This window comes from Branchiostoma floridae, chromosome 11 (genome assembly GCF_000003815.2).
Source record: "Branchiostoma floridae strain S238N-H82 chromosome 11, Bfl_VNyyK, whole genome shotgun sequence".
NCBI lineage: Eukaryota > Metazoa > Chordata > Leptocardii > Amphioxiformes > Branchiostomatidae > Branchiostoma > Branchiostoma floridae.
In genome coordinates, this window is record NC_049989.1 from 2,842,653 (window position 1) to 2,865,850 (window position 23,198).

Sequence of the window (23,198 nt, forward strand, 5' to 3'; positions counted from 1 at the left end):
TCACAAAATGTTTTGATGATATTCACATTATATATGCGCGCGTGCGCCAGTTTGGACCAATGGTTCGATGACAACGCAGTCGACTATTGAGAAAACAAGTCCCAACTGCATCCTTTCACTTTCGTATGTTTTAACAGTGACTTGCAATTTTGAATTGTACATTTCCAATACATGTATGTACGAAGTTAAATTTGAACGAATAACGAATGTGTAGCAATTCTTACTCTCTGTCTTAAGGATCTTATTGAAAATTTAGATCCCTTGTTAAGGGACTTGAATTTCAGTGAAATTCCAATGACATCATCGAAACCAACCTGCCAAAACTGACGAAAGTCATCACTGACGGATGATGAACATATAAGGAGTCTGATAGGGAGTTTGGAGAAATTACATCGGGAGGCACTTGGAAAAGGGTCTATTCGGGATATTGGCATTGAAAAAAAAGAAAAATTAAACGATAAAAATGAAATGAACTGTTGCCATGGCTGAATAAAAACAATAGTAACTCACACGCACGCACAAAACCTCCACCCACCCACCCATTTTCTTCACGGTCCATATCTTCTACAGTTTATGTCAATGACCTGGTGACAATGACAAAGAACTTTGTCAAGGGCAAGTTAGAACCTGTATCGAACCCGTGATCAAGTGTCAACTCACGGACCTTCTCAGAAACACCCAGGAAAAGGTGAAAGCATCTATACGCTCAGAACAATAAAAGTTCAAATTTAGCGAATAGAAAAAAAAAACATGCAGGAGAAAACTTAAGGTAAATGGATGTACACGCTTAGAACAATAAAAGTGTTTTCAAGTTCAAAATTAGCGAATAGAAAAAAATACACAGGAAAAAAGTGATAGCATCTATACGCCCAGAACAATAGAAGTGTTTTCAAGTTCAAATTTAGCGAATCAAAAGAGGGACAATTTGACCAAAAAAGAGACAAGACACCCGAGCGCCGACGATTATCCGGATAGGCTTGGTCGTGAAATGGTGGTAAGATGAATTTATCACTTTTTGCTCTAAAAACTCTTTAAAAAAGGGAAAGTTTCGTGACATGTTCTATATTGCACCACCGAAACTAGGGTGACGTAGTTTCCATCACGAGATAGAAACTGAAAGAAAGCCCCAATATGAGTCATTCTCTAGATTTTTCTATCGAAACTGTATAATAAGATTCTCCTTCAGCCAATAGCAGTACGCTTACTTAAAATGGGCGGAGTCTATCAGTAACGGGTATGAACGACCCGAACCGTTCTCCATCACAGCTACTGCGGAGACTCCTACCATAGCATTACAGATATCCTGCAGTACTGAAGACGAAACAGACGGCCGCACTGGTACAGAAATCAAGGATTCACCATGGCTGACATTGGACAGGTACTTTCTTCTAGCACCTGTTTTTTGTTTAAATTTTGTTCCGCAAAATGCGCCCGTAACATATGCCGTTTGAGTAGCAGCCTTTTTTTCGTTATATGAACATGCAGTCGTAATTATAAAATTGTAAAACTTCTTTTGAAGCCGCAAAAAGAATTCATTCAAAATTTAAAATAGCTCCTTTTGGCGCTAACCGCGAGATTCTGTACAAGCGCCCGTCATACTCGGATAAGCGGTAGGCTACAGCTTTGAGTGGAGTTGCATCAGCCAAATGCGCAGCCTTTAGTATCTGACAATACATGTAGCCCATACATTAGGGCGGCGATCTCGCTGCGACCGCAATTGGACCTAAAATTCAACCGATCGATCAACGAATTTCACGAATGTTTTCACGCTTAGCTTATTTCGTTGTCTTTTGAGTCATCTACATTTTTCTGTTATTCCAATTATGCCATAAAGTGTTACCAATTCAGGTCGCAGCGAGATCGCAGCGCGATCACGGTCTAGTAGAATCAATTATATTCTATCTCCGCCCTAGGCCACTCCGGGAGGGGGTCCGATGACACCAGGGGAGAGAGCGGAGGCGCTGTCCTTCTTCACCGACGGGAAGAGCGCGTGCCCCAAACCGGTGATACGGAAACACCCCATGTAAGCCCTCCGTTTTATAAATGGTAAACCATACTACAAAGGTTGAATGAATGACACAAAGCGCAGAAAATTTTAGAGTCGAAATTGGTGAGAGGTTGCAATTATATTGCCATCGGTACCAATACCCCTTGACAATGTGTGAACGTGCCCGCTACGTCGTGGTCTGGATCGACCGATAACAATTCCCATTTCATCACGAATGAAAGACTCAAATGTTGGCAATACTTAGTATCTAAAACATCGAACAATATTAATTGTAAACGTATCATTCGTTGTAGTACATCCGCGGTGTATTTATAAGGGGTTAACCAAAATTTAACGGCATTGTCAATGTACACTGACATTATATGATAGCTTTTGCTGTGACTTCCTGTCCACGCGCAATTTCTGGATTTATCATTTCAAAAGAAACCTCTTGGAGAGAGAGGACAGAGAGAGGGAGAGAGAGAGAGAGAGAGAGAGATAAACGAGAGTACCACGAAGACTTGTCACATTATCATTTAACGTGTGGTATGGTTCGTTTATTGCCGAGATTCCAACTTTCAGTTTCGGTGGGGCTGGTCTAGACTGCGCCATGCTTAACATCAACAACTGACGGAACACATTTGTATGCAGCGCAGTACGAGTATTGAATGGCTATAGACTGGGCAATGTTCCAAGTCTGATTCGAGTTCGCCGACGTACATGTATACTGTTACAATGGCTACAGAATAAGTAATTACGGCCTGAAAATGACAGATGAAAACAACATACAATGTATGATGTTACCGTTTCGTTGTGATAATCGCTTAATTCCATCAAAACATTGTATAAAAATTTGTTTTTCCCGTCTCAGTTGAAATACAGCAAGACTGGGCAAGAGTCCAAGTTCGGTATAGTGATTCTGTTCGTCAACGTACACGGTTACAATGGCTATAGAATAAGTAATTGCGGCTTGAAAATGAAAACAACATATGATGTTACCGTTTCGTTAATTGTGATAATCGCTGGATTCCATCAAAACATTGTGTACAAAGGTGTTTTTCCCGTCTCAGTTGAAATACAGCAAGACTGGGCAAGAGTCCAAGTTCGGTATAGTGATTCTGTTCGCCAACGTACACGGTTACAATGGCTATAGGATAAGTAATTACAGCTTGGAAATGACAGATGAAAACAACATATGATGTTACCGTTTCATTGTGAAATCGCTTATTCCATCAGTACACAGTATAATCCAGATCTTTTTCCGTCTCAGGTGAAGTACAGGAATGAAGTATCAGTATGTTGTATATATTTGTGGGAGGGAATTTTGTTGTTGACACGCTGAAGACCAAATTTCCCCCTCGCACATACAGTCTACCCAAGCCAGGTGAGAAGAACGTCCTGATCACGAGCGCCCTGCCGTACGTCAACAACGTGCCTCACCTGGGGAACATCATCGGCTGCGTGCTGAGCGCCGACGTCTTCTCAAGGTGAGTTCACGGCGTCGACGTCACGACATGTCTGAGAGAGCATCAAGCGAGTGTTACCTATACGTGCTGGGGGTGTGCAAGGGGGTTCACAGAACCGCAGATGTACGTAGGAGGTGATGATGGACCTTGAATAATTTACAAGTCTGCCATGGGTTTGAGACTCTCTTTCTACGCTTTCGCTTTCAAATGGCGTAGAATCGCTTATGCTGCTAACTGACGAGTACGGCACGGCCACCGAGACCTAAAAAAGTTTCGAAAAAACGAAATAATTCCTGGTGGTTTATGATAACCGCGTACCGTTTGCAGGTACTGCCGTCTGCGCGGTTGGAACGCCCTGTACATCTGCGGCACTGACGAGTACGGCACTCTAGTATTCCTTGGACGCGATATAGCTTTACAGAGACCTAAAAAAGTTTCGAAAAATGAAATAATTCTAGTTGGTTGCCGTACCGTTGCTAGCTCTTCAGTGAGCTAAAACTGGATCGAGATCACTTTATTTCTTTTCTAGGTACTGCCGTCTGCGCGGATGGAACGCGCTGTACATCTGCGGCACTGACGAGTACGGCACGGCCACGGAGACCCGCGCGCTGGAGGAGGGACTCACCCCGCAGCAGATCTGCGACAAGTACCACGCTCTTCACGCAGACATCTACCGCTGGTTCAACATCGACTTCGACTTCTTCGGCAGGACGACGACTCCCCAGCAAACAGAGTAAGTCATGATCATCTTGTTATGTGATCAAGTCTAAAGACTAAGAAATGGGCAAGTTATCGTTTAGGATAGGACTATCAATCACGGGATTCATATACATTGCTGTACTTAATTTGATTACAGGGAGAAACTATTGTCTATAATGCAAATTTAACTGTTTCAAAACTGCGAAATTCTCGCGATAAACATAATAGCATAATTTCCTCAGCTTGATCATTTTCACCAAAAAATGATTCTTCGTTATAAAGCTACCTGCAAATGAAATATACCCGTTGGAGGTTGATTAACAGATCTACTCGAGTCATGAACCCATTAGGGGGAAACTCGTATTGGACCGCATTCTTCACTGCAGCAGCGACACCTAGCTGCAGTGTGAAGTAGAGCAAGTTAATACATGTATTGCCCCGAGTAAGGTGACAGACGGTCAACGAAACTCTTTCCATAGAACTTTGTTATTCAAAGTACTACTTTGGCCGTGTAACCAGGATTGCCCAGGACATCTTCTGGCGTCTGCATCAGCGTGACCACCTGCTGACCGACACCGTGGACCAGCTGCTGTGTGAGAAGTGTGACAGGTAAGACCCTCACAACTCTACCCACTTCAATGGTGGACAATTACTCAGTACCTGTATACAGTAACCATCTAGACCTATACACGAAAATCTACTAATGATTGATTTTAGTTATTGAAGTTATGAATGTTATGATTGATATGATAAAGTTATTTTTGTCATCAGTAAAGTTAATTGCAAATTCTTGCCCGTGGGCTAATTCCAAGTAACATGAGAGATTCAAACAATGTGAAAACAATATCTGAAGTGTCATCATTACTGTAATAATCATTACCAACTGTTCATCATCAAATATTGGGCAGATGGTCAATTACAGCAAATTGTGCTGTAAAATAAAGCATACGCCATACCTCGCTACTGTAGTGTGACTGTGTAATTACTGCATCAAGAGTAGACACTGCAAAAAAGAATTGGTATCAAATTTTCAACAGGTTTTCCGTGATGGTTTAGTGATCTAAAGGCAGTGATCTCTTACCGTTAGTCCTTGTAGATGATGTATCGTATTGCCGTATGTATTGTAGGTTTCTGGCAGACCGTTTTGTGGAGGGAACCTGTCCCCTCTGTAACTACGAGGACGCCCGCGGCGATCAGTGTGACAAGTGCGGCAAACTCATTGTCGCCACTGAGCTCAAGGTAGGACATGTACATGTATATATGAATTGTCACTAGTCAGTGCACACTGCATTAACAAATAGACAATTGTGAGGTAACCCATAAATAGTATAAAATCGATTATAATAATGGAATTTGAATTATGATTTAAAAAAATAATTTTGTTTGTTCATGAGAAGCTAAAATCTGTTTGCATACCGCTTTTCAGTGAAGTCATGAGGGTAAAGGTGCGTAAGACTACTTAGAGTCAGTGAAAATACGATAGATTACATCAAAGTCATTAAAATTCTAATTTCTGATACTTGAGCTTTTCGACCTCTGGCGGTTGATGTCTTTTCCTTTCTCCTGACAGAAACCGAGATGCAAGGTTTGCAGCGCCTCTCCTGTGGTGAAGACATCAACCCATCTGTTCCTCAACCTGCCGCAGGTAACAGGGGTTTTCTGAAATTAGAAACTAGAACGGCAGTATTTACCTTCGTATGGTCTATATAAATGGTGACCATCCCTTCCAGCTCTGTCCTGCCACTTGCTACATTATCTAATAAAACACCACAGGTTATCTGCTACTTTACCAGTAACCATGGTGACAGCCAATCTGGTTCAGATCATTGAAATGATTTGTTTAGAAGGGAAGATGAGAAAGAAAAAAACTGAGAGAAAAAACAACATTTTTCTCTTCTGTAACTAAAGTAGACATAAAGATACAAACATTATGCATTTAATTAACCTTCAGCACTCAAGGAGTGCCTCATCATAGAATTGAATATGCACCGAAGTTAGATTGGTAACCACCAACAGACATAACGTTGCATCCTCACAGATCGAGCCTAAGCTGAGCGGCTGGCTGGAGGAGATTCTTCCCAGCGACTCCTGGTCGTCCAACGCCCGAGTCATCACCCGAACTTGGCTGCGCGACGGCCTGAAACCCCGCTGTATCACGCGAGATCTCCAGTGGGGCACCCCGGTACCCTTGAAGGGCTTCACTGAGAAGGTATGTTATGATCATTGTATCTCACTGCACTTGGGGCACTGGTGAGGCACTGTGGAGTTTGAAAGATTACTCAACGAATTTTAGAGATAAAGAACGAGTTTTGTGTATCTTGTTGTCTTCTTAGTCATACTTAACGTTACATATTACGCAACATTTAAATTATAAAAACAAATCGGCGACAATATCACAATAGTGCCACAGTGAACGAACCGGTGCCCCAAGTGCAGTGAGATACGACCTTTAGAAATCACACTATATGGATACGGAACATCTGCCCAGGCTGGAAAATGGTACTGTTTAACGATACGCTTGTTTCCTAACTCTACCAACATGTTCTTCTGTCCCCGAGGTGTTCTATGTCTGGTTCGACGCTCCGATTGGCTACCTGTCCATCACGGCAAACTACACCGACCAATGGGAGAAGTGGTGGAAAAATCCCGATGAGGTACAGGAAAAAGATATCGGTTATTTGTTTAGATAGTCATCTAGGTTATCATTATTCTGCGAATATTGGTGCTACATAAAGTAGAATTTCTCCAATTGTGTGGAATTCAGAAAGAAGGTACAAAAACTGACTGTTGACACGTTCGTGCACAAGTTTAGTGTAGTGTCTCCCAAGAAAAACATTTGATTTGGAATATTTCAGAACAGCAACGTAATGTTAACATTACTTTTAGACTGTATTGACTGTAAATATCACAATGTGGCATGATTTTAGACTAAGTAACCAATGACTGCACTGTTGTAATATAAAGTCTTGAAAAGCACATATTGATTTGTGATTAAACATTTAAACATATTGCATTGTCTTTTCAGGTAACCCTGTACAACTTCATGGCCAAGGATAACGTACCCTTCCACAGTGTGGTGTTCCCCTGCTCACTGCTGGGTGCCGAGGACAACTACACACTGGTCAACCATCTCCAGGCTACTGGTAATGTTAACTTCTGTCACAGAGTCTTTCTCTTAAATCAATTAACATTATTCTTGAATCATCAATAAAAAGGCAACAGCGAATAACAAGTAGAACACTCAAGTGTGCAATAAACATTGATCTAATGACAAAAGGATTTTTGGCCTAGGACATTGAATTGAAAAAAGATGTCATTGGAAAAGAACATATGTTTTCTGTAGTTTATAAATTGTCCATATTCTTTTCATGGTTAGGGTAGTCAGAGTTGTATAGCAGGATAGCTGTCTGACTTGGTTGAATTGCCTCTAAACATTAACCAAGATCAAAGCACAATTTAACATTCAAACGTCGCAGGATCCATTTAACAACCTATTCAGCACCAAGGCTAGACCAAGGTTTATCATCTGACATTCATCACCAAAAAAGCAGTTACTCAAGCAACTGGATATGATTTCAAGTAATTGGATATGATTTAAAGCAACTGGATATGATTTTCAGTTGCTTGAGGAACTCTTTTTTGGCATATCATACTTCCTGGTTGTCTAACCTACATCACCATTGTTTAGAAAAGTCCTTACCGTACCAAACAGTGAATCGGACAGCACCCATCTCTGTTTCTAACTCGTTCACCATCATTGCCCTTTCAGAGTTTCTCAACTACGAGGACGGTAAGTTCTCTAAGAGCCGCGGGATCGGCGTGTTTGGTGACGACGCCAAGGACACGTCCATCCCAGCAGACATCTGGCGCTTCTACCTGCTCTATGTCCGCCCTGAGAACCAGGTCTGCCTTCTTAAATAGATTCTACAGTCAAACCTGTACAATTGACTACTTCTACATATATTATTAGGGACCACCTGGCCAATATGACCATATTTGGCAGTCTTTTAGACATCTGGCGCTTCTACCTGCTGTATGTCTGCCCTGAGAACCAGGATGTGATTAAAACCTAGACACAGCCAAGCCTGTATGAGTGACCACCTCTATAAAAAAACACCTGACCACATTTTGGTGGTCCCTTGGATGATTTTTCTCATTAACAAAAGCATTGCAAGTCCTGTCCTCAAAGACCAGATTTTATTGGTCCTTAGAATGCTAAGTGTCTCGGCAGTTTTGATTAAAGGTTCATTGATTTGTTTATGATAGTTGCTTTAATTTTCCCAGATGGGTGCTAAGGATATCACAGTTTTGCCTCTCAAGTTGGCCATGAGTAGTGAAAAAAAATCAGACAGTATGTAACAAATAAAATGAAGTTAAATAAAATCACAGAATGCATTTTAAAGGTAAAGCTTGAGAGTGAAGACAGAGTGAAAACGACTCTCTATTATCTATCAATTTTTTTCTTTCCCCTTCAGGACACCACCTTCAGCTGGGAGGATCTGATGGTGAAGCACAACTCTGAACTCCTCAACAACCTGGGCAACTTCATCTACAGGTGGGAAGCGCAGATTCTCTGTACAACAATGCCCCCTGGCAACCATGATTATGATTGCAAGAAACCCACATATATGCTCGTGATGATAAGTGGTCGCCACAATTATAATATGTATCAAAGCCGTGGAAGTATAAATACAATCAACATTCTAAGATAATAGTATTTAGATAATACGTAATGAAGAGGTTGGTGCTGAATCCTCAAACAAACCCAGTTGCATTATTAAGAGAAGTTACCAACAAAGCCAAAGATGAAAGACAGATGAAAGTTGTTAGGACTCACTCAGGTTATCAGGATATCAAAGCTTAAGGTTTTTCAAGCAATTGTCCAATGATGTACATTATCAACACTTATGTTTGGGACTACATCTGTTTATTCAGCAGCGACACCTAGCTGCGGTGTGAAATAGAACCAACTACAATTGCCCTGAGGAAGGTGACTGACGGTCATTGACATGTCAGCTTGGTTGTGTTCAAAGATCTTTGATGTTCAGTGACTTACCAACCTTAATGAAACTACTCACATGTCCATTCCATGTCCAGGGCCCTGACCTTTGTGGTGAACAACTTCCACAGCACCATCCCCACCATGGACCTCGATGAGTCTGACACGGAGATGCTGGCTCAGGTGAACAGGGAACTCCAGATGTACAACTTCAACATGGAGAGGGTCAGGTAGGCTGGCACCTGAGTCTTCTCTTGATATAGAGTACAAAGGAAACATATAGGTGAACACATCCTTTTTGGGTAGAATTGTGTTACACACTATCATCTGTAGCCACAGATTTCAAAAGTTGAAAGTGCAGTATGGTGGATTCAGAAGATACCAAATTTGCAATTGGAGAAGCAAATATCATACTACATTTCTGGCTTAGTTTGCCACTGACATGGTGACTTGTCTCGACTTCTTAAAAACCAACAATCTGAAAGCAAATAGCAAAGCAATGATCTAATGGTATGGGCATATACTTATATACATAATATTTACTACATAGATACAGGTGCAGGACCCATGTTTGTGCTATATGATGGTTCACCACTTAAGTTATGTGACAAAGGCTAACTCTCAGACAAGCACAATGTTTCCTCCCCTCCCTCTGCAGACTGCGTGAAGGTCTGACGACCATACTGAACATCTCCCGGCTGGGGAACCAGTACATCCAGGCAAGCAAACCATGGGTGCTGCTCAAGGGCACAGAACAGGAAAGGTACGATAAAAATTGACCCCAATTTTAGTTTTAACAGAATCACTGGTGCAATACAAGTGGACATGTACAGAAAAGTAAAGGTAGACTGAAATTACAGCTGATTTCAGTTTGAAAATGACAAAAATTGCAAAATTAACAACCTTGTGTTTTGCTGTGTTTCAGAGCCCGGGCGGGTACAGTGGTGGGTCTGTGTGCCAACATAGCGTGTGTACTGTCAGTCCTGCTCCACCCGTACATGCCTGACATCAGCACACAGATACAGGCACAGCTGGCTGCACCTGTAGACGTGAACGTTGTGGGGGACAGACTGGTGTGTCATCTGGCGCCTGGGCACAAGATTGGACAGGTAAGTCTGATTTGAAAATCTTTTGTACCATCTGCTAAACAACCCTGCCCTGACAATTTTCATCCCATAACACATCCAGGATCTTCCCATGCCATGACTTTGTTGGTAGTAGCCTGGAATTCATCCCGTTCTAGCTTCAGTTTGCTTCTCTTTAAGCAGCAGAATATCACTTTTCCAACTTTGATTTTTAAAGATGATGGGTGACATTGACTAGCAAAAATTTGAAAAGAATATAGAAGACATCTCGATGACCAACTCCCAACCACAGATGACCTTGCTTGTCACTAGTTCCCTACCATGGTCTGGAGAAGGTTGGGAGGCCATGGTTGGCTTCGTGTAACAAGGGCTTAAGAAATTAAAGACCTAGAGTAAGAGCATACCCCAAGGCAGACTGTTCTCTGGTGGGGTGGGGGATATTGTGCTATCTAGCTGACTATCCAAGTGGAGTGAACCTCTTTCTTTTTCCCACACCACAGCCCAAGCCTCTGTTTGAGAAGCTGGAAGCAGCAGTGGTCCAAGACTTGAAGAACAAGTTTGCTGGTCGACAGAAGGAATGAGCTAACACAACCGCACAGGCAATACTGCACCACAAGAAAGATATCACATCTACATAGGAGACACGTTCGACTCCCTATACGAATGTCTTGAACCAGATGCTTTCATAAATGCAAACAGCTGTCATTTCCAACAGATGTTCACAAATTAAGTAAGCAAAAGACTCAGCTATAAGATTTGATGATAGGCCAGGCAACGTAAGCTAGGCTATCAAACTAAACCATTTGCAGCAGGTAAACAATCATATAAACAAATTAATGTAACATTATCCAATTACATGCCACATTGTATGGTATATGTCATGTGATTGACTCACAGTAAAATTTCACTGTAATCCTTGCAAAACATTATCAGTAAAGATAGAGACAATTGCATTTTGTGCTTATGAAGAATTGCATGAATACTGTTCCTCAGACGAAAGGTGTTTTCATTGCTATGTAAAATTTTTAGTCATCCTCCACCAGTCACTATTGATGTATTACTGATGTCTACAAATAATCAAAATATATGGTAATGGATATGTGCTTTGCCACTGAAGCTACTTAAAATTAAACCAAGATTAAGAAACTGTGATCAGCATTCTTTTCCTTTATACCTTGTCTTGCTTTCTTCACACACAAAAGGACATGATACTGTATCATGGGAGAGTCGTATATTGTATAAAAAAACATCCTAAAACCAATGCCATACAAAAAAATGTGAGTACTTCCATTGGCTGGAATGAGATACGATTGTTAGTTTGTTCCTTTCAAGAAAATAATTTGTATTTAAGCAGGTTTACCTGTATCATCATTGAATCTATCTCAGAGCAGATCCTACAGTCGCATAAAGTAATTTCAAAAGCTGGCAGAGGAGTGAAGCCGGCCTAGGAGTGCGTATGGCTACCAGATCTGCTTGGAGATTATCATTGTATAGCTATGACACAAAATGTTGCCTTACCACATTATAACACTGATACATACATGTATATCTATCAAAGTACCCTGAAATCACATCATACAAGACAAGTAGACTTTCCCATCTTTATTTTAAGTAGATTTTATGTATCCCAACAAGCCACCTATATAAAGATCCTGTGGACCAACACATATATTAGACTCCTAGGAGTACTGGCATTTGTTTTGAGAGTAGCACTGACTTGTGGGCATACAAAACTGATCTTTCCTAGCAATCCTAGAGACCCTCGTCTGATATCTAAAACAACAATGCTAATAAAAGGTCTGCAAAGGAGGCCACAAATAGATGCCAGTGACAACACACAAAAATGCCTGTATTTCTCATGGCTTATGAGATTTCCTACATCAATGTGTTATTCCATTGGTTACGGGTAGAACACCAAAAATATGTTACCAGTCATTGTATTGTATAGGACAAAACATATAAAGGCAGCAGCAGTAAGTAGTAGTTTAAAGAGCCTTGCATATCTGAAGATTGTAAGCAAGAACAATACTGACAACTGTGTGTGTGAGCACAAATATGGCACTGAATCTAACATTTAGGTAACATCAACATGCTAAAAGAAACAGACAAAGATGACAATAAAGTTGAAGCATTGGACACGTGTCAATGCACCAATACCAAATGGCATGTTCCACAAGTGAGTAATTTTGAACTGTGCAGAAAACAAACTGAAACGATCATAGCTGACATTTTTACTGAAGCCCAAACATACGTTGAGCATTCCACTAAGCAACAGCTTGTAAACATATGCTATCTTCCACAGGAAATTCTTGGTCCAACACCGTGGAATATTCAATCCCTACATCTTAGCAATTTACCCATACCCATTTAACCTATTTCCTGCTGAAGCCATTGGCACCAAATTTGAATTGGTTATGGAGTTGGGCAGCAGGGATATGGCCATGTTGATTTGATAATATGGATGACATCCTTTGTGGACCACAAAACTAATGTGAGCATGCGAATAAAAAAGTTGGGCCAAAAAAAGTTGCATTCATTAAGAAATCTAACAGATCAGGAAGGTTCAACAGATGACCAAATACGCAAAGTATGGTATACTGAACGATATCTTCATTTTTGTTCTTTCACATCTTCTTTGACCTTGGAAGTAATGCTTGACTTGTACATGTTTTTCTATATATATGTTTTAAAATCTTAGCATATATTTGCTCAATTTGCAGCTACTTTGTAGGACTAACATGGATGAAAACTTTTTCTTTTTTGGAAACGGCCAAACATTTATCAAATCAACATGGCCTTAGGTTAAATCAAAGGAACTATACATAATATGCATACACTAACATAGATACAGTACATGGTGAGAAATGTCTGCTGCTGATGGTCAACATAGCATGAATATATTACATGAGCAACAAATCTGCATATACTCTCTGTACATGTAACACTCTATTATTGGTTTAAAAGCAGACTAACCATCTTATACTCTAACTCACTTTTGTGATAGAATTCTTGAAAAATGTGGTTTCTCAGAAAAAGCGGTTATTTTGATTGCAGCTACAAAAAAGCATGGCATGTAATATCATTTTACAATTGATGTTAAGATTTATCATATTAAAACAGAATACAAACATCAAGACATGTGGCACCCAGTGAATAACGTTTGTCATGGAGCAAAACCAAAACTTTTCTGTAATGTAAGAAGGTAATGGTTTTTTTATCATCTTTATCGCCTTACATTCAGGGCATCTCTGAAACTTCTGTGGAGCATTTTACGTCATTCTGCATAGAAACAACCCACACATTTTCTTCATCAAGCAGTACATCGGGTACCTGTCCAATAGACAATTTTGTAAACTTACATGTACATAGGAGGTTCTTGTAAACTGAATGAAATGTTATCATTATAGTTTACTCAGTATCACATAGTGTAGTTCCAAGCATTCTTGTAGTCTCTGACTTTTGTTTTGTTTTGAATTATATCTTCTGTTGCTTTTTATTAAGTTTTTTTTTTAATCTGCAAAAAGCTAAATCACATTAACCACAAGCCCTTTCACAGATCCATTTGCACATGCACAAGTCAAAGGTAAAGGCCCCCTAAGGCTTAGGTCACATTTCCAAAGCGGGGCCCAGATGGGATGTTTGAAGAAACGAAAAATTAAAATGTATGCCTAGTAATATACACAAACCACATCAATCTTCTTTTGACATCTTGTGTATTTTAAATCATAATTTTCGCTCCCGAAAGCTGCCTGGCCAGGCCCCGCTTTGGAAATGTGACCTAAGCCTAAATGGTAAACAGTTCTCATCTTGACTATGCTTTTCGAATTTCAAGATATATATGACCTCCATTGGTAGGTCTGCATATATAACAATGCCCAGATGTGTTTTGTTTATTTCTCAGGGGTCTTCAACTTTGACCAGCTTATGTGCAGTTGTTTCCATAAATGGGCAAATAGCTGGTCACAAAACAAAAGAGTCTAACTTGATGTAGCACTTAGTAAGCACATTGCACTTGTCCTTTGGTCACTGGCGCTGTTCGCCCTCAGGTGCTTCCCCCTCATTCGCTGCCTCATCCCCCCCTCCAACCCTGACCCCCTCTCCCCAGCGGAAGCCCCCCGGCCTGTCCTCCTCTGGGAGGGGGGCGTAGTTGGGGTCCTCAGGGGGGGCATCGAAAATCCATTTCCTGAATTTTACAGATGGATGGAGAAGGTTAGAAAAATCACCACAGGACTTTGTTGGCTGCTGATTGTAGTAATTACAACGTACATTCCTACATATTCTTTGTAATACTCAATACATATTTGTACCAAACAATATCATCACTGATGTCACAAAACTTATACATCTGTAAATTACATGAGACAATGTTGATAATACAAAAAAAAAATGTTAGTAACTGTTAGTAAATCTAGAATAAGTAGTATGATATCATGTTTTAAAGTGCTACACTGATGATAGCATAGTAAACTTGACAAGAGATTGTACATTGCTTTCATTTAGGAAAAAAACTGCCTTCATTTAGGAAGATACAATAATTAGATCTTGGGTAGTAACAAGTACAGTATCAACATGAAAAAATTCTACTTCTACTCTTTCTTGGAGGTTATGGATGATACATACAGAATCCCCGGTGTCTTGAGTATCTTAAAACCGCCCGGCTGTTCAGGGAAGACGTCTTCAAGGAAGTAGTAAATGTGTCCCACAGCAATTCCTAGGAAACATGACAGAGAAACATGCTAAAAAAAATGTTGTAAAACACAACTTCACACTATCTGTGATGAACATCAAAGGATTTACTGTAAATGCATCAAGTTTGCGGGGATTTACTTTTGCGATAGCAGGATCATGGAGATTTTGCAGGGGTTCTAAGTTTGCTGTAGCGCCATAGTCAGTAGTCTCATACTATAATGGAAAAAAGTTCAGGGTGGTTTTAAGTTTGTGGTAAAGTGTCCACCATAAAAATAGTGAACATTTCTGCATTTACAGTATTCACACAGTTTGAGTGCAGTGTCCATTCAAATTATGTACATTTGACCTCATTCAAGGCATCAACTTGGCAAGGAGATTTGGTTTTCATAAGCATCATATGAGGATCATCAAATTAGTTACAGGCTTACAGCTGTATAAACAGATTTCTATCATTTCTATTTTGTGTAGGCCTTTACCAAAGGTGCAAAGGAATAGTGAGGCACTTTGTCCTGTATCATGAAGAAGAGAAGAAGAACACTTTTTCAGACAGGTCTCAAGTCACTCATTCACTAAATATTTAACATTATGATACATGTAGTATGTTGTTTGCAAGGGTGTGATGTCTTTGCAGCTCATCTAACGTATTACATATAACATCCAAAACTAATTCAAAACCTTAATAAAGAATGTACTTACCTAACAAGTCGACCACCACAGAGTAATACCTTTCAGACAGGTCTCACCCTCACTCATTCACTAAAGATTTAACATAGCATGTTGTTTCCTGTAATGCAGGGATTTCATGTCCTTGCACCTCGTGTAAGATCTAACATCCAAAACTAATTCCAAACCTTACAATAGAATGTACTTACCTAACAAGTCGACCACCACCGAGTTGCCCAGTAGTAGAGAGAAGCCGAACAGCACCCAGGGCAGGTAGGGTGCCTGGAAGTTGAGCAGGCCGAAGAAGTTCATCCTGACGTAAGGGTTCCTCCTGCTCCACACGTAAACCAGCATGATGGTGAAGGCCTGGCCCAGGAACACCAGGTTCACAAAGTACGCAAAGATCTATGGAACATTCCATGGACAGATAGTGAGGATTAGGGGTGTGTACCAGTACAATGTACCAATACAAAACACTTTTTTCTTCTTGGAAAAGAAAAAAACGGACCTGAAAAACCGGACCAGAAAAAATAGACCTGAAAAAAATCTGTGGACCGGATGTTGGACTGATTCGAAAATGAATAGATCATATCTGCAGGCAGTGTTTTAGGGCTGACATGTCCAGGAAAAGAACAAGATCGAAGTACAGGAGAGTTGATAGCCAAATTTACCAAGCTTCTATAGCCAAACTTGGTCTAAAACAGAGGCCGTTAATGTTGTTTACATGAAAGATGGTCACCGATGGACGTCGGATACTACACCAAACAGAAAGTTTCACACATAGTAATGAAGACAAGTGCATATGAGTCTTTTTTAATACCCAGTAATAAGTTACATGTGTATAAGAAAATTTACTACCAATACACATATGAAAATCTATGAATGCCTATAAAGAAATGGGGAGAATGGTACCATCATTAGGGTTCCTCCAAACAGGAACATGAAGAAAAAGTCTGCTGTTCTTCCCCGAAACGATCCCTCCTCTAGCATCCGGCAGTACCGGTATCTGTGGTTACTGGTTAAGGAAGCATGGTCTACTCACATAGAAAACCTCATTCAAAAACAAAAATTAAAGATCTCATACACACATATCTACCTGTGAAATATCTACAGTTTTTCAATTTCTTGTTGTATTCATTATTGTGCATTTCCATACATTTTCCACCAGCTCTTAAGGTAACCTTTGACCTAACTTCCTGAGAAGGCCATTCATACCTATGTCCAAGACAAATCATCCACAGTTCATAGCTGGAGGAATAGAGCTCATATACAATGTACTAGTATTAGTAAAGCATTCAAACATAAACTTCATGTATACGTCATGACACATACAATACAAATTTGCAGATGAAAGGATACGTGAATATCATATTAAATAAGAAGTTGAATCCTATCGTGCCAAAGAAGAGGAAGTTTGTGACGAGCCGCCATACCTACAGAGGAAAGAAAAATATGTTTAAAATTAAATTAGATCCAAAATAATTAGGGATGCATCTTATTTCCTGCAGGGCCTTTCCTAGAGTCCTCCCTGTTATGCTGAACTTTACTGTAATGTCATTTATTTTCACTGGGAATGAATTTACATTATGTAATGCTAGTAGTGTAAAGGATATTTTCACAATTGCAGTTGAAACAAGCATATGCATGTACCACAAAAACACATATTCACGCATGGAGTCATGATTTCAAGTTTTCGGTGGTTTGGAGTCTGCAGTGAAGTAATCACTGAAAGTTTGCGGTGAAGTAATCACTAAACACAGTAAACATAAAATCATCTTGAAAATTTCGAGAATTACTGTATTTGACTTACCTGGTACTGGTAGAGTATGAGATCTGGATTGAAGTACAGCTGGAATGGTGTGATGATGTCTAGTTGCTGAAATTCAAGAATACCTTTGTTTCAATACATTGCAGTGGTAGACATAATTTTTCACCCCACTTTTCTTCCCGACCCACACAGCAACCTAAATTACATAATTCCGGTTGGGTTGACGTGTACTTCAGCTTCATGAATACTTAGCTTTAGACATGCGCTATATAAAAAAAATGATGTAACGTTAGGTCACTCTGTGACATTTTGAAGACAACATACTACTGTATTTGAACAAATCTGTACTCCTCTTAAATGTGTAATAGTGTAATATTACTGATTTAAGGTAGCAGAACACAGTTTTCGGCCTATGGGGATTTCTATAGTTAAGGACCACAAGGTGACTGACATCGACGCTGATAAAATCATAGTAGGGTGCAGTTTTCAAACACGACAAACTAATATGTTGAAGTCGAGGGTATAAGCTACCAAAATAATTGAAAAACAGAAAAAGTTGTCGTTTTGAATTTTTGTAAAGACCTCTTTTAAATGGGGTCATGCGGGGTCATGCGGAACTGCAGCCGACTCACAGGGGCAGGCAGCTGTAAAGGTCACGCGCATTTATACACCAAATGGACAAACATCAAAATCTTACACATACCACCTGAAAGTCGACTTGTTATACTACCATATAGCAAAGCTCATCCCCAGCTGTCTTTCACGTTACGGTGTTTACAGGCGCTTCCAGATTTCGGCCGCACTACTTTCTTACCCCTACGTAATAGACCACGGGGGTCGCGGAGTAATACTGTGGGCTGCGACCTTAACGCTTGCAACAAGAAGTAAACAACCGGACTTCTACAGCCCCCCCTCCCCCTTTGCAAGGTGTGGAAATATCCATGGATTTCTCCAGTCGGGTACAACACACGCTGCTCAAAATTTCACAGTTTTTTCCTGAAGACGAGAACTCACCACGGCGATGGTTGTGAGGACGGAAGCTGTTGTGTAAGCCCGTGTGATCAGGGGCATCTGAAGATACTCCTGCTGAAACGTTTGGTACGCCATCTTGCGGTTCTTGGATCCGGCATGCACCGCGGCACCGGCTCGCCACGTCAGCCTTAGTATGAAACTCCAGTTTGGCGGAAACTTTGAAATGAGCTTTAACAGTTAAGGGTGGATTGAAAAAGAACAAATGATGGACAGGACTCAGATTCGGATGGATCATGACCAAGATTGATCAGCATCAGTGGATAGGCAAGAACAGGAAAAGTTTGCAAGAAAGTATGAAACTTTGCGATCGGTTTGGCGGAATGTATGAAATGTTCTAAGATACCCAAGTGAACAAAAATGCACTGACTGCACGTTCTCTTCAATTTATGAAATGCATTGGACAGTGGAGTAACTGCAACTTACGGTAATGTAACAAAGTTATTGGCTGACACCAAACTTCAAAACACAAAATTGGAAGCTGCGTTTGTTTGGAACATGAAGCTTTGATATTAAAAAGCAAAGCTCCTTAGTAGTTTAGAACAAAAGTGTGTAAAAAACGTTCGTGATAAACGTGTAAAATTGAATACGGCTATGATATTGCCAATTTGATGAGAGGCCATGTAAACTTCAAGAAGCTTGTCTGAAGGCTAGATTATAAGAGTCAATTCTCTGGGATTACTAAGTACACATCCTGGTTCTGGTTACTTAGCAACCAACTGACACCTGCTGACACCTGTCGGTCGGAGCAGAAAATGCAGAAGTCATCATGAACACGCGACATGTGGCATTTCCGTGTTGATGTCAGATGTTCTGTATCGTTACAACTACAGCTAATGTCTAATTACTGCTCAACTAAAGGTGTATTTATCCAATCATGCGCAAAGTTTGCCCCGCATCGCGAATGAACATGGCATTTTATAAAATCTAGTTACTTAGTAAGATGGTATGTATGTCTTGTAAACCTGTTGAGGGCCATACTCTCCAAGCAGAGGAGAATTGTGGCTTTTTTTTCCTTTTTTCCGCTCTCCTCAAGATCGCTATGGAGGGTGAACAAAAAGGCACAAACGTGAGAAGGTCACAACCCCCAACAACCTCTGCTTGGAGAGTAGAGGGCACAGGGCACCGGACGACGTGCTGCTTTCAGTCAGAACTATGGCGCCGAAGAAGAAGAAGCCTAAGAAGCCGAGTCGGACGGGGAGCCTCCTCGGAAGAAATCGGCGCCTCCGATGTGCTGTCCCGAAGTCTATCTCACTCGGCCACCGCAACCGAAGGTGAAGAAGCCTGGACAACTGAACGACGATCAACTCCGACAGTTTTTCGAGGAGGTCTGTATTTTGACTTCTGGTGTAAGGCGTCATTTGTGTTTGTCATGTCAACCCAGAAACCGTAAAATGCAACCCTTTCTTGTCTTTGTGGTATACTCTAAACTAAAAACCGTGACAAGAAACACCCTTAAACTTCTTAACGTGAACTTCATGTAAAGACCTGCCAAACGATCGACATAAAACACGCTCGGTGTATAAGTAAGATGTTTGTAGGCGTAGTGATACTCATTTGTGTTTGCTGGTTGCTTATTATCGCGGAGGACTTTGGAACTACAGTACATGTATTTGTGTAAGTAGGTGGGAGCGGTGTACTTAGATCAACAAGTCTACGGAAGAGAGCGACGTAAAAACCGTTATTTTGTCTGAATATGTGTGGTTGTACACGAGTATTTTTTCTATTGTTTTGTAGGGTTTTGTCCTAGTGAAAGACTTCTTGAAGCCAGAAGAACTCCAGCCCGTACAGGATGACATAGAGCGCCTTGTGGACGACCTGGCCGAGCGGCTGTTCAAAGCGGGCAAAATCAAAGGTTATTTGATAAAGCACAACACTGAGCACGCCCATGCGCCCAGTACATACACCACTCCATATCTGCTTGGTGGATGTAGTATTTACCTATAAGTTATCGTTGAATAGATCTGTGAATTGATAGAAGAAGAAGAAAAACTTTATTGCGCGACAATTATAACAGGTACAATGTATGACGAATATATGCAAGCACCAAACAAAGGTTGGTCCAACATTATGAAATCTAGTATTGATTCTTTTACTAATAAATATAGGTTACGCCTCTTTCTCGGCTCTGTCTTCGTATTGGCATGCTCTTTCCCCCCAAAATATTGAAGGTAAAGAAGGTAAACTGTAGCTCGAATTTGCGCAAATTAAATCCAAAACTAAATACAGCATGACTATGAGACAAATATGAAATCCTTATTTTCCAGATAAGCACAAAGATGCCGGTTTGTTTAAACGACTGACACTACTCGAAAAAGAATTTCCCGGAACTGCCGTCATCTTACACAAGACTGGGAAACTGCCGAAGGTATATACTATATACCTCAATTTTGTATACACTGGATTCAATGACCTTCGACATATGTTCACAACTTTGAAACGGTTAATTCCACCTTTATGCTACAAGACTACTGCTATTTGATACATTCAAAGGCTCTCTTGTAGGGTTTCCGAGATCTTTGGTCCAATGAACGCCTTCTTAATGTGATGGAACAACTGGTCGGGCCTGAGGTCGCAGGAAACCCCGTCTGGAACCTCCGGACCAAAGTCAGTACATGTATACATACATACCGAAAACGACCGCGTATACGCACAATGAAAGGTGCAAAATAGCAAAATTTTGAAAATCAATGCAAGTTACATATTGACAGAGTATGAAGTTCCTGTCATGTAGCACACTTGAACTATAGATTTACCTTACTAATTATGCAAAGACGTAATTCCACAATTAACATATTATTACATGTATGTAATTGTAGGATTTCATCAAAGTTACCTTCAGGATCATGAATCTGCATTCATCCATTTTTGACTTATCCTGTTTCAAAGTTTGTAACTGAAACGCTCCCTGCAGTTCCGAAGAGAGCTAATTGAGGGCCCACACGACTATTATTCTACGCGCGACCACCAAAGCTATGTCTACCAACTAAATTTCTATCCTCTCACGTCTGTATTTTGTTTCCTCAGACACCATACAACGAACAAACTGAGGTCCCATGGCATCAAGGTAAAACTTTTCAATTGTAGTCAACCACACTAACGCATTTTTATTGTTATCGTTGCGCAGTGCATATCCAGATCTAGAATATAAAACACCTGTCAAGTCACTTCACCAAATTATAATTTCTTTCTTATCGGCTGTTATTATATCTGTCATTTCTCTGCCGTAGTTAACTGTGACCTTGTTTATCGCTGCTGGACAAGATTAATCTTTGTACATATGACATACTTAATGTTTGGGACCGCATTGTTAGCAGCGACACCTAGCTGCAGTACGAAGTAGTACCAGTCAGTGTTGCCCCGAGGAAGGTGACAGACGGCCACTTAAACGTGTTGCTGTTGAGATCACAGGATAAGAAGGGTCATATCATAATCATCAACATTGTTGATATCTTGGGTGTGATTATGATATGACTCTTCGTATCCTGTGATCTCTGAGGTGGCTCTCCATACCATCTTCGTTGCTATGGTTTCATTTTAAGTCAGTACCTGAACTAGCATGAGTACCATCCTCCGTGCGTAGTGGCACTTGCTCAATACTTTCGCTTGCTAACCACGGAGTCTGGACCTGCTCATATCCCTGGCGGTTCTTTAATGTAGATATTCGTTCAGATACTGTGCAGAGCTCCGTAGAAAGCGAAAGTATTGAGCCAGCGGTCACTATGAAGGATGGTACTCAGGCTAGGTCATATAATTATCTTCCTTCCATGAACTTCCTTCCAACCACATTGACAGACAACGCCTATTTTGACGAAGAGGCGTTGGGCACGCTGATCCCCACGGCCTGGATCCCCTTGCTGGACGCTACCGTACAGAACGGGTGTATGCAGATGGTGCGGGGCGGGCACCGGAAGGGTGTTCTAGCCACGCACGTGTGCTGTACGGGCGGCACGTGGTACGTAGAGATGGCCAAGGAAGAGATGGAACAGACTCTCGGTATGTTAGACATAGCATGGGATGTATAAAGGATATAGTGGAATAGTTTAGTGGTTTATTAATAGGCCAGCAAACCCTTTTTGATCAGCGTTAACCGACCAACCCCTCTGGTAAAAACAGCCACATTTATGGGGGCATTTCTACTCCTTTTATGGCATAGAATCTGGAGGAGACTAATTTCTACTATATTACCCCTGTGAGAACGGAGATGTTGTTTCCTGCTTGTTTGCATGTCTTGATGTTTGTGCAGCTTTGTTACCGCTGGCCCTGGTCTAAGATTGGACCGGGTCGCGGAAAAGGCCTGCAGGATGGGTACGCTGCTTTGGCCAACAGACTCCAAAGTTGGTGCTGCAGCACAGGCTTGGCTCGCAGGACAGCAGAAACATGCAAATAAAGAATTAGCAAGAAATTAACAAAAACAAATATTTCACGGAGGTATGTGATCTTTATTCAGGTGCCCTGATTAAACATAAGTCTGCAAGAAATGTTTCATTGCAAAGTGAAGTTTGTCGTACTCACAGGGTGTGACCTGACCAAAGACGTGGTGACGTGTGAGATGACGTATGGCAGTGTGCTCCTCTTCAACAACCTCACTCCACACAGGGGGTGAGTATTATTTAGGACGTCATAGAAAACACGACAGCCAATTCGGAATCCATCACCGCGGCTGCCTTGTGCTTTAAATTTGTCACCGGGGCCGAATCCTCCTGTCCTCGTCCGACATTCGCAACCTTGTGACAAACGCTCTTTTGAGAAGCAAACATACATGATAACATCTGTGTGGTATTGTGTTTACTTTTCAAAAAAACGTTTTTCC

The 23,198-nt window shown here is 40.9% G+C and overlaps 3 protein-coding genes across 3 annotated transcripts in view; 2 read left to right on the forward strand and 1 right to left on the reverse strand.

The window, feature by feature from the left end:
- Positions 1–1,089: 1,089 nt before the first annotated feature.
- On the forward strand, positions 1,090–11,388 carry LOC118426667 (methionine--tRNA ligase, cytoplasmic-like). The gene is made up of 16 exons (XM_035836188.1): positions 1,090–1,378; positions 1,914–2,023; positions 3,358–3,474; positions 3,983–4,186; positions 4,672–4,761; positions 5,280–5,391; positions 5,723–5,797; positions 6,191–6,361; positions 6,711–6,806; positions 7,178–7,295; positions 7,922–8,055; positions 8,628–8,707; positions 9,250–9,381; positions 9,810–9,914; positions 10,077–10,260; positions 10,737–11,388. The coding sequence occupies exons 1-16, from the start codon at positions 1,361–1,363 to the stop codon at positions 10,815–10,817; spliced, it is 1,827 nt and encodes a 608-aa protein (XP_035692081.1). The 5' UTR covers positions 1,090–1,360; the 3' UTR covers positions 10,818–11,388.
- A 435-nt stretch (positions 11,389–11,823) lies between these two features.
- On the reverse strand, positions 11,824–18,602 carry LOC118426671 (derlin-2-like). Its single transcript, XM_035836193.1, has 7 exons — positions 18,371–18,602; positions 17,399–17,464; positions 16,948–17,021; positions 16,501–16,594; positions 15,798–15,993; positions 14,857–14,947; positions 11,824–14,419 (listed from the first exon to the last, which is right to left on the reverse strand). Exons 1-7 carry the CDS (start codon positions 18,461–18,463, stop codon positions 14,260–14,262), a joined length of 774 nt encoding a protein of 257 aa, XP_035692086.1. The 5' UTR covers positions 18,464–18,602; the 3' UTR covers positions 11,824–14,259.
- A 181-nt stretch (positions 18,603–18,783) lies between these two features.
- The window catches only part of LOC118426668, a 30,946-nt gene continuing 26,531 nt past the window's right edge, over positions 18,784–23,198 (forward strand). Inside the window, exons 1-7 of the transcript XR_004832441.1 lie at positions 18,784–19,713; positions 20,123–20,240; positions 20,653–20,753; positions 20,891–20,992; positions 21,413–21,452; positions 22,181–22,381; positions 22,903–22,987. The gene's annotated coding sequence lies outside the window, so the exon portion shown is untranslated. The remainder of the gene's footprint in view (positions 19,714–20,122; positions 20,241–20,652; positions 20,754–20,890; positions 20,993–21,412; positions 21,453–22,180; positions 22,382–22,902; positions 22,988–23,198) is intronic.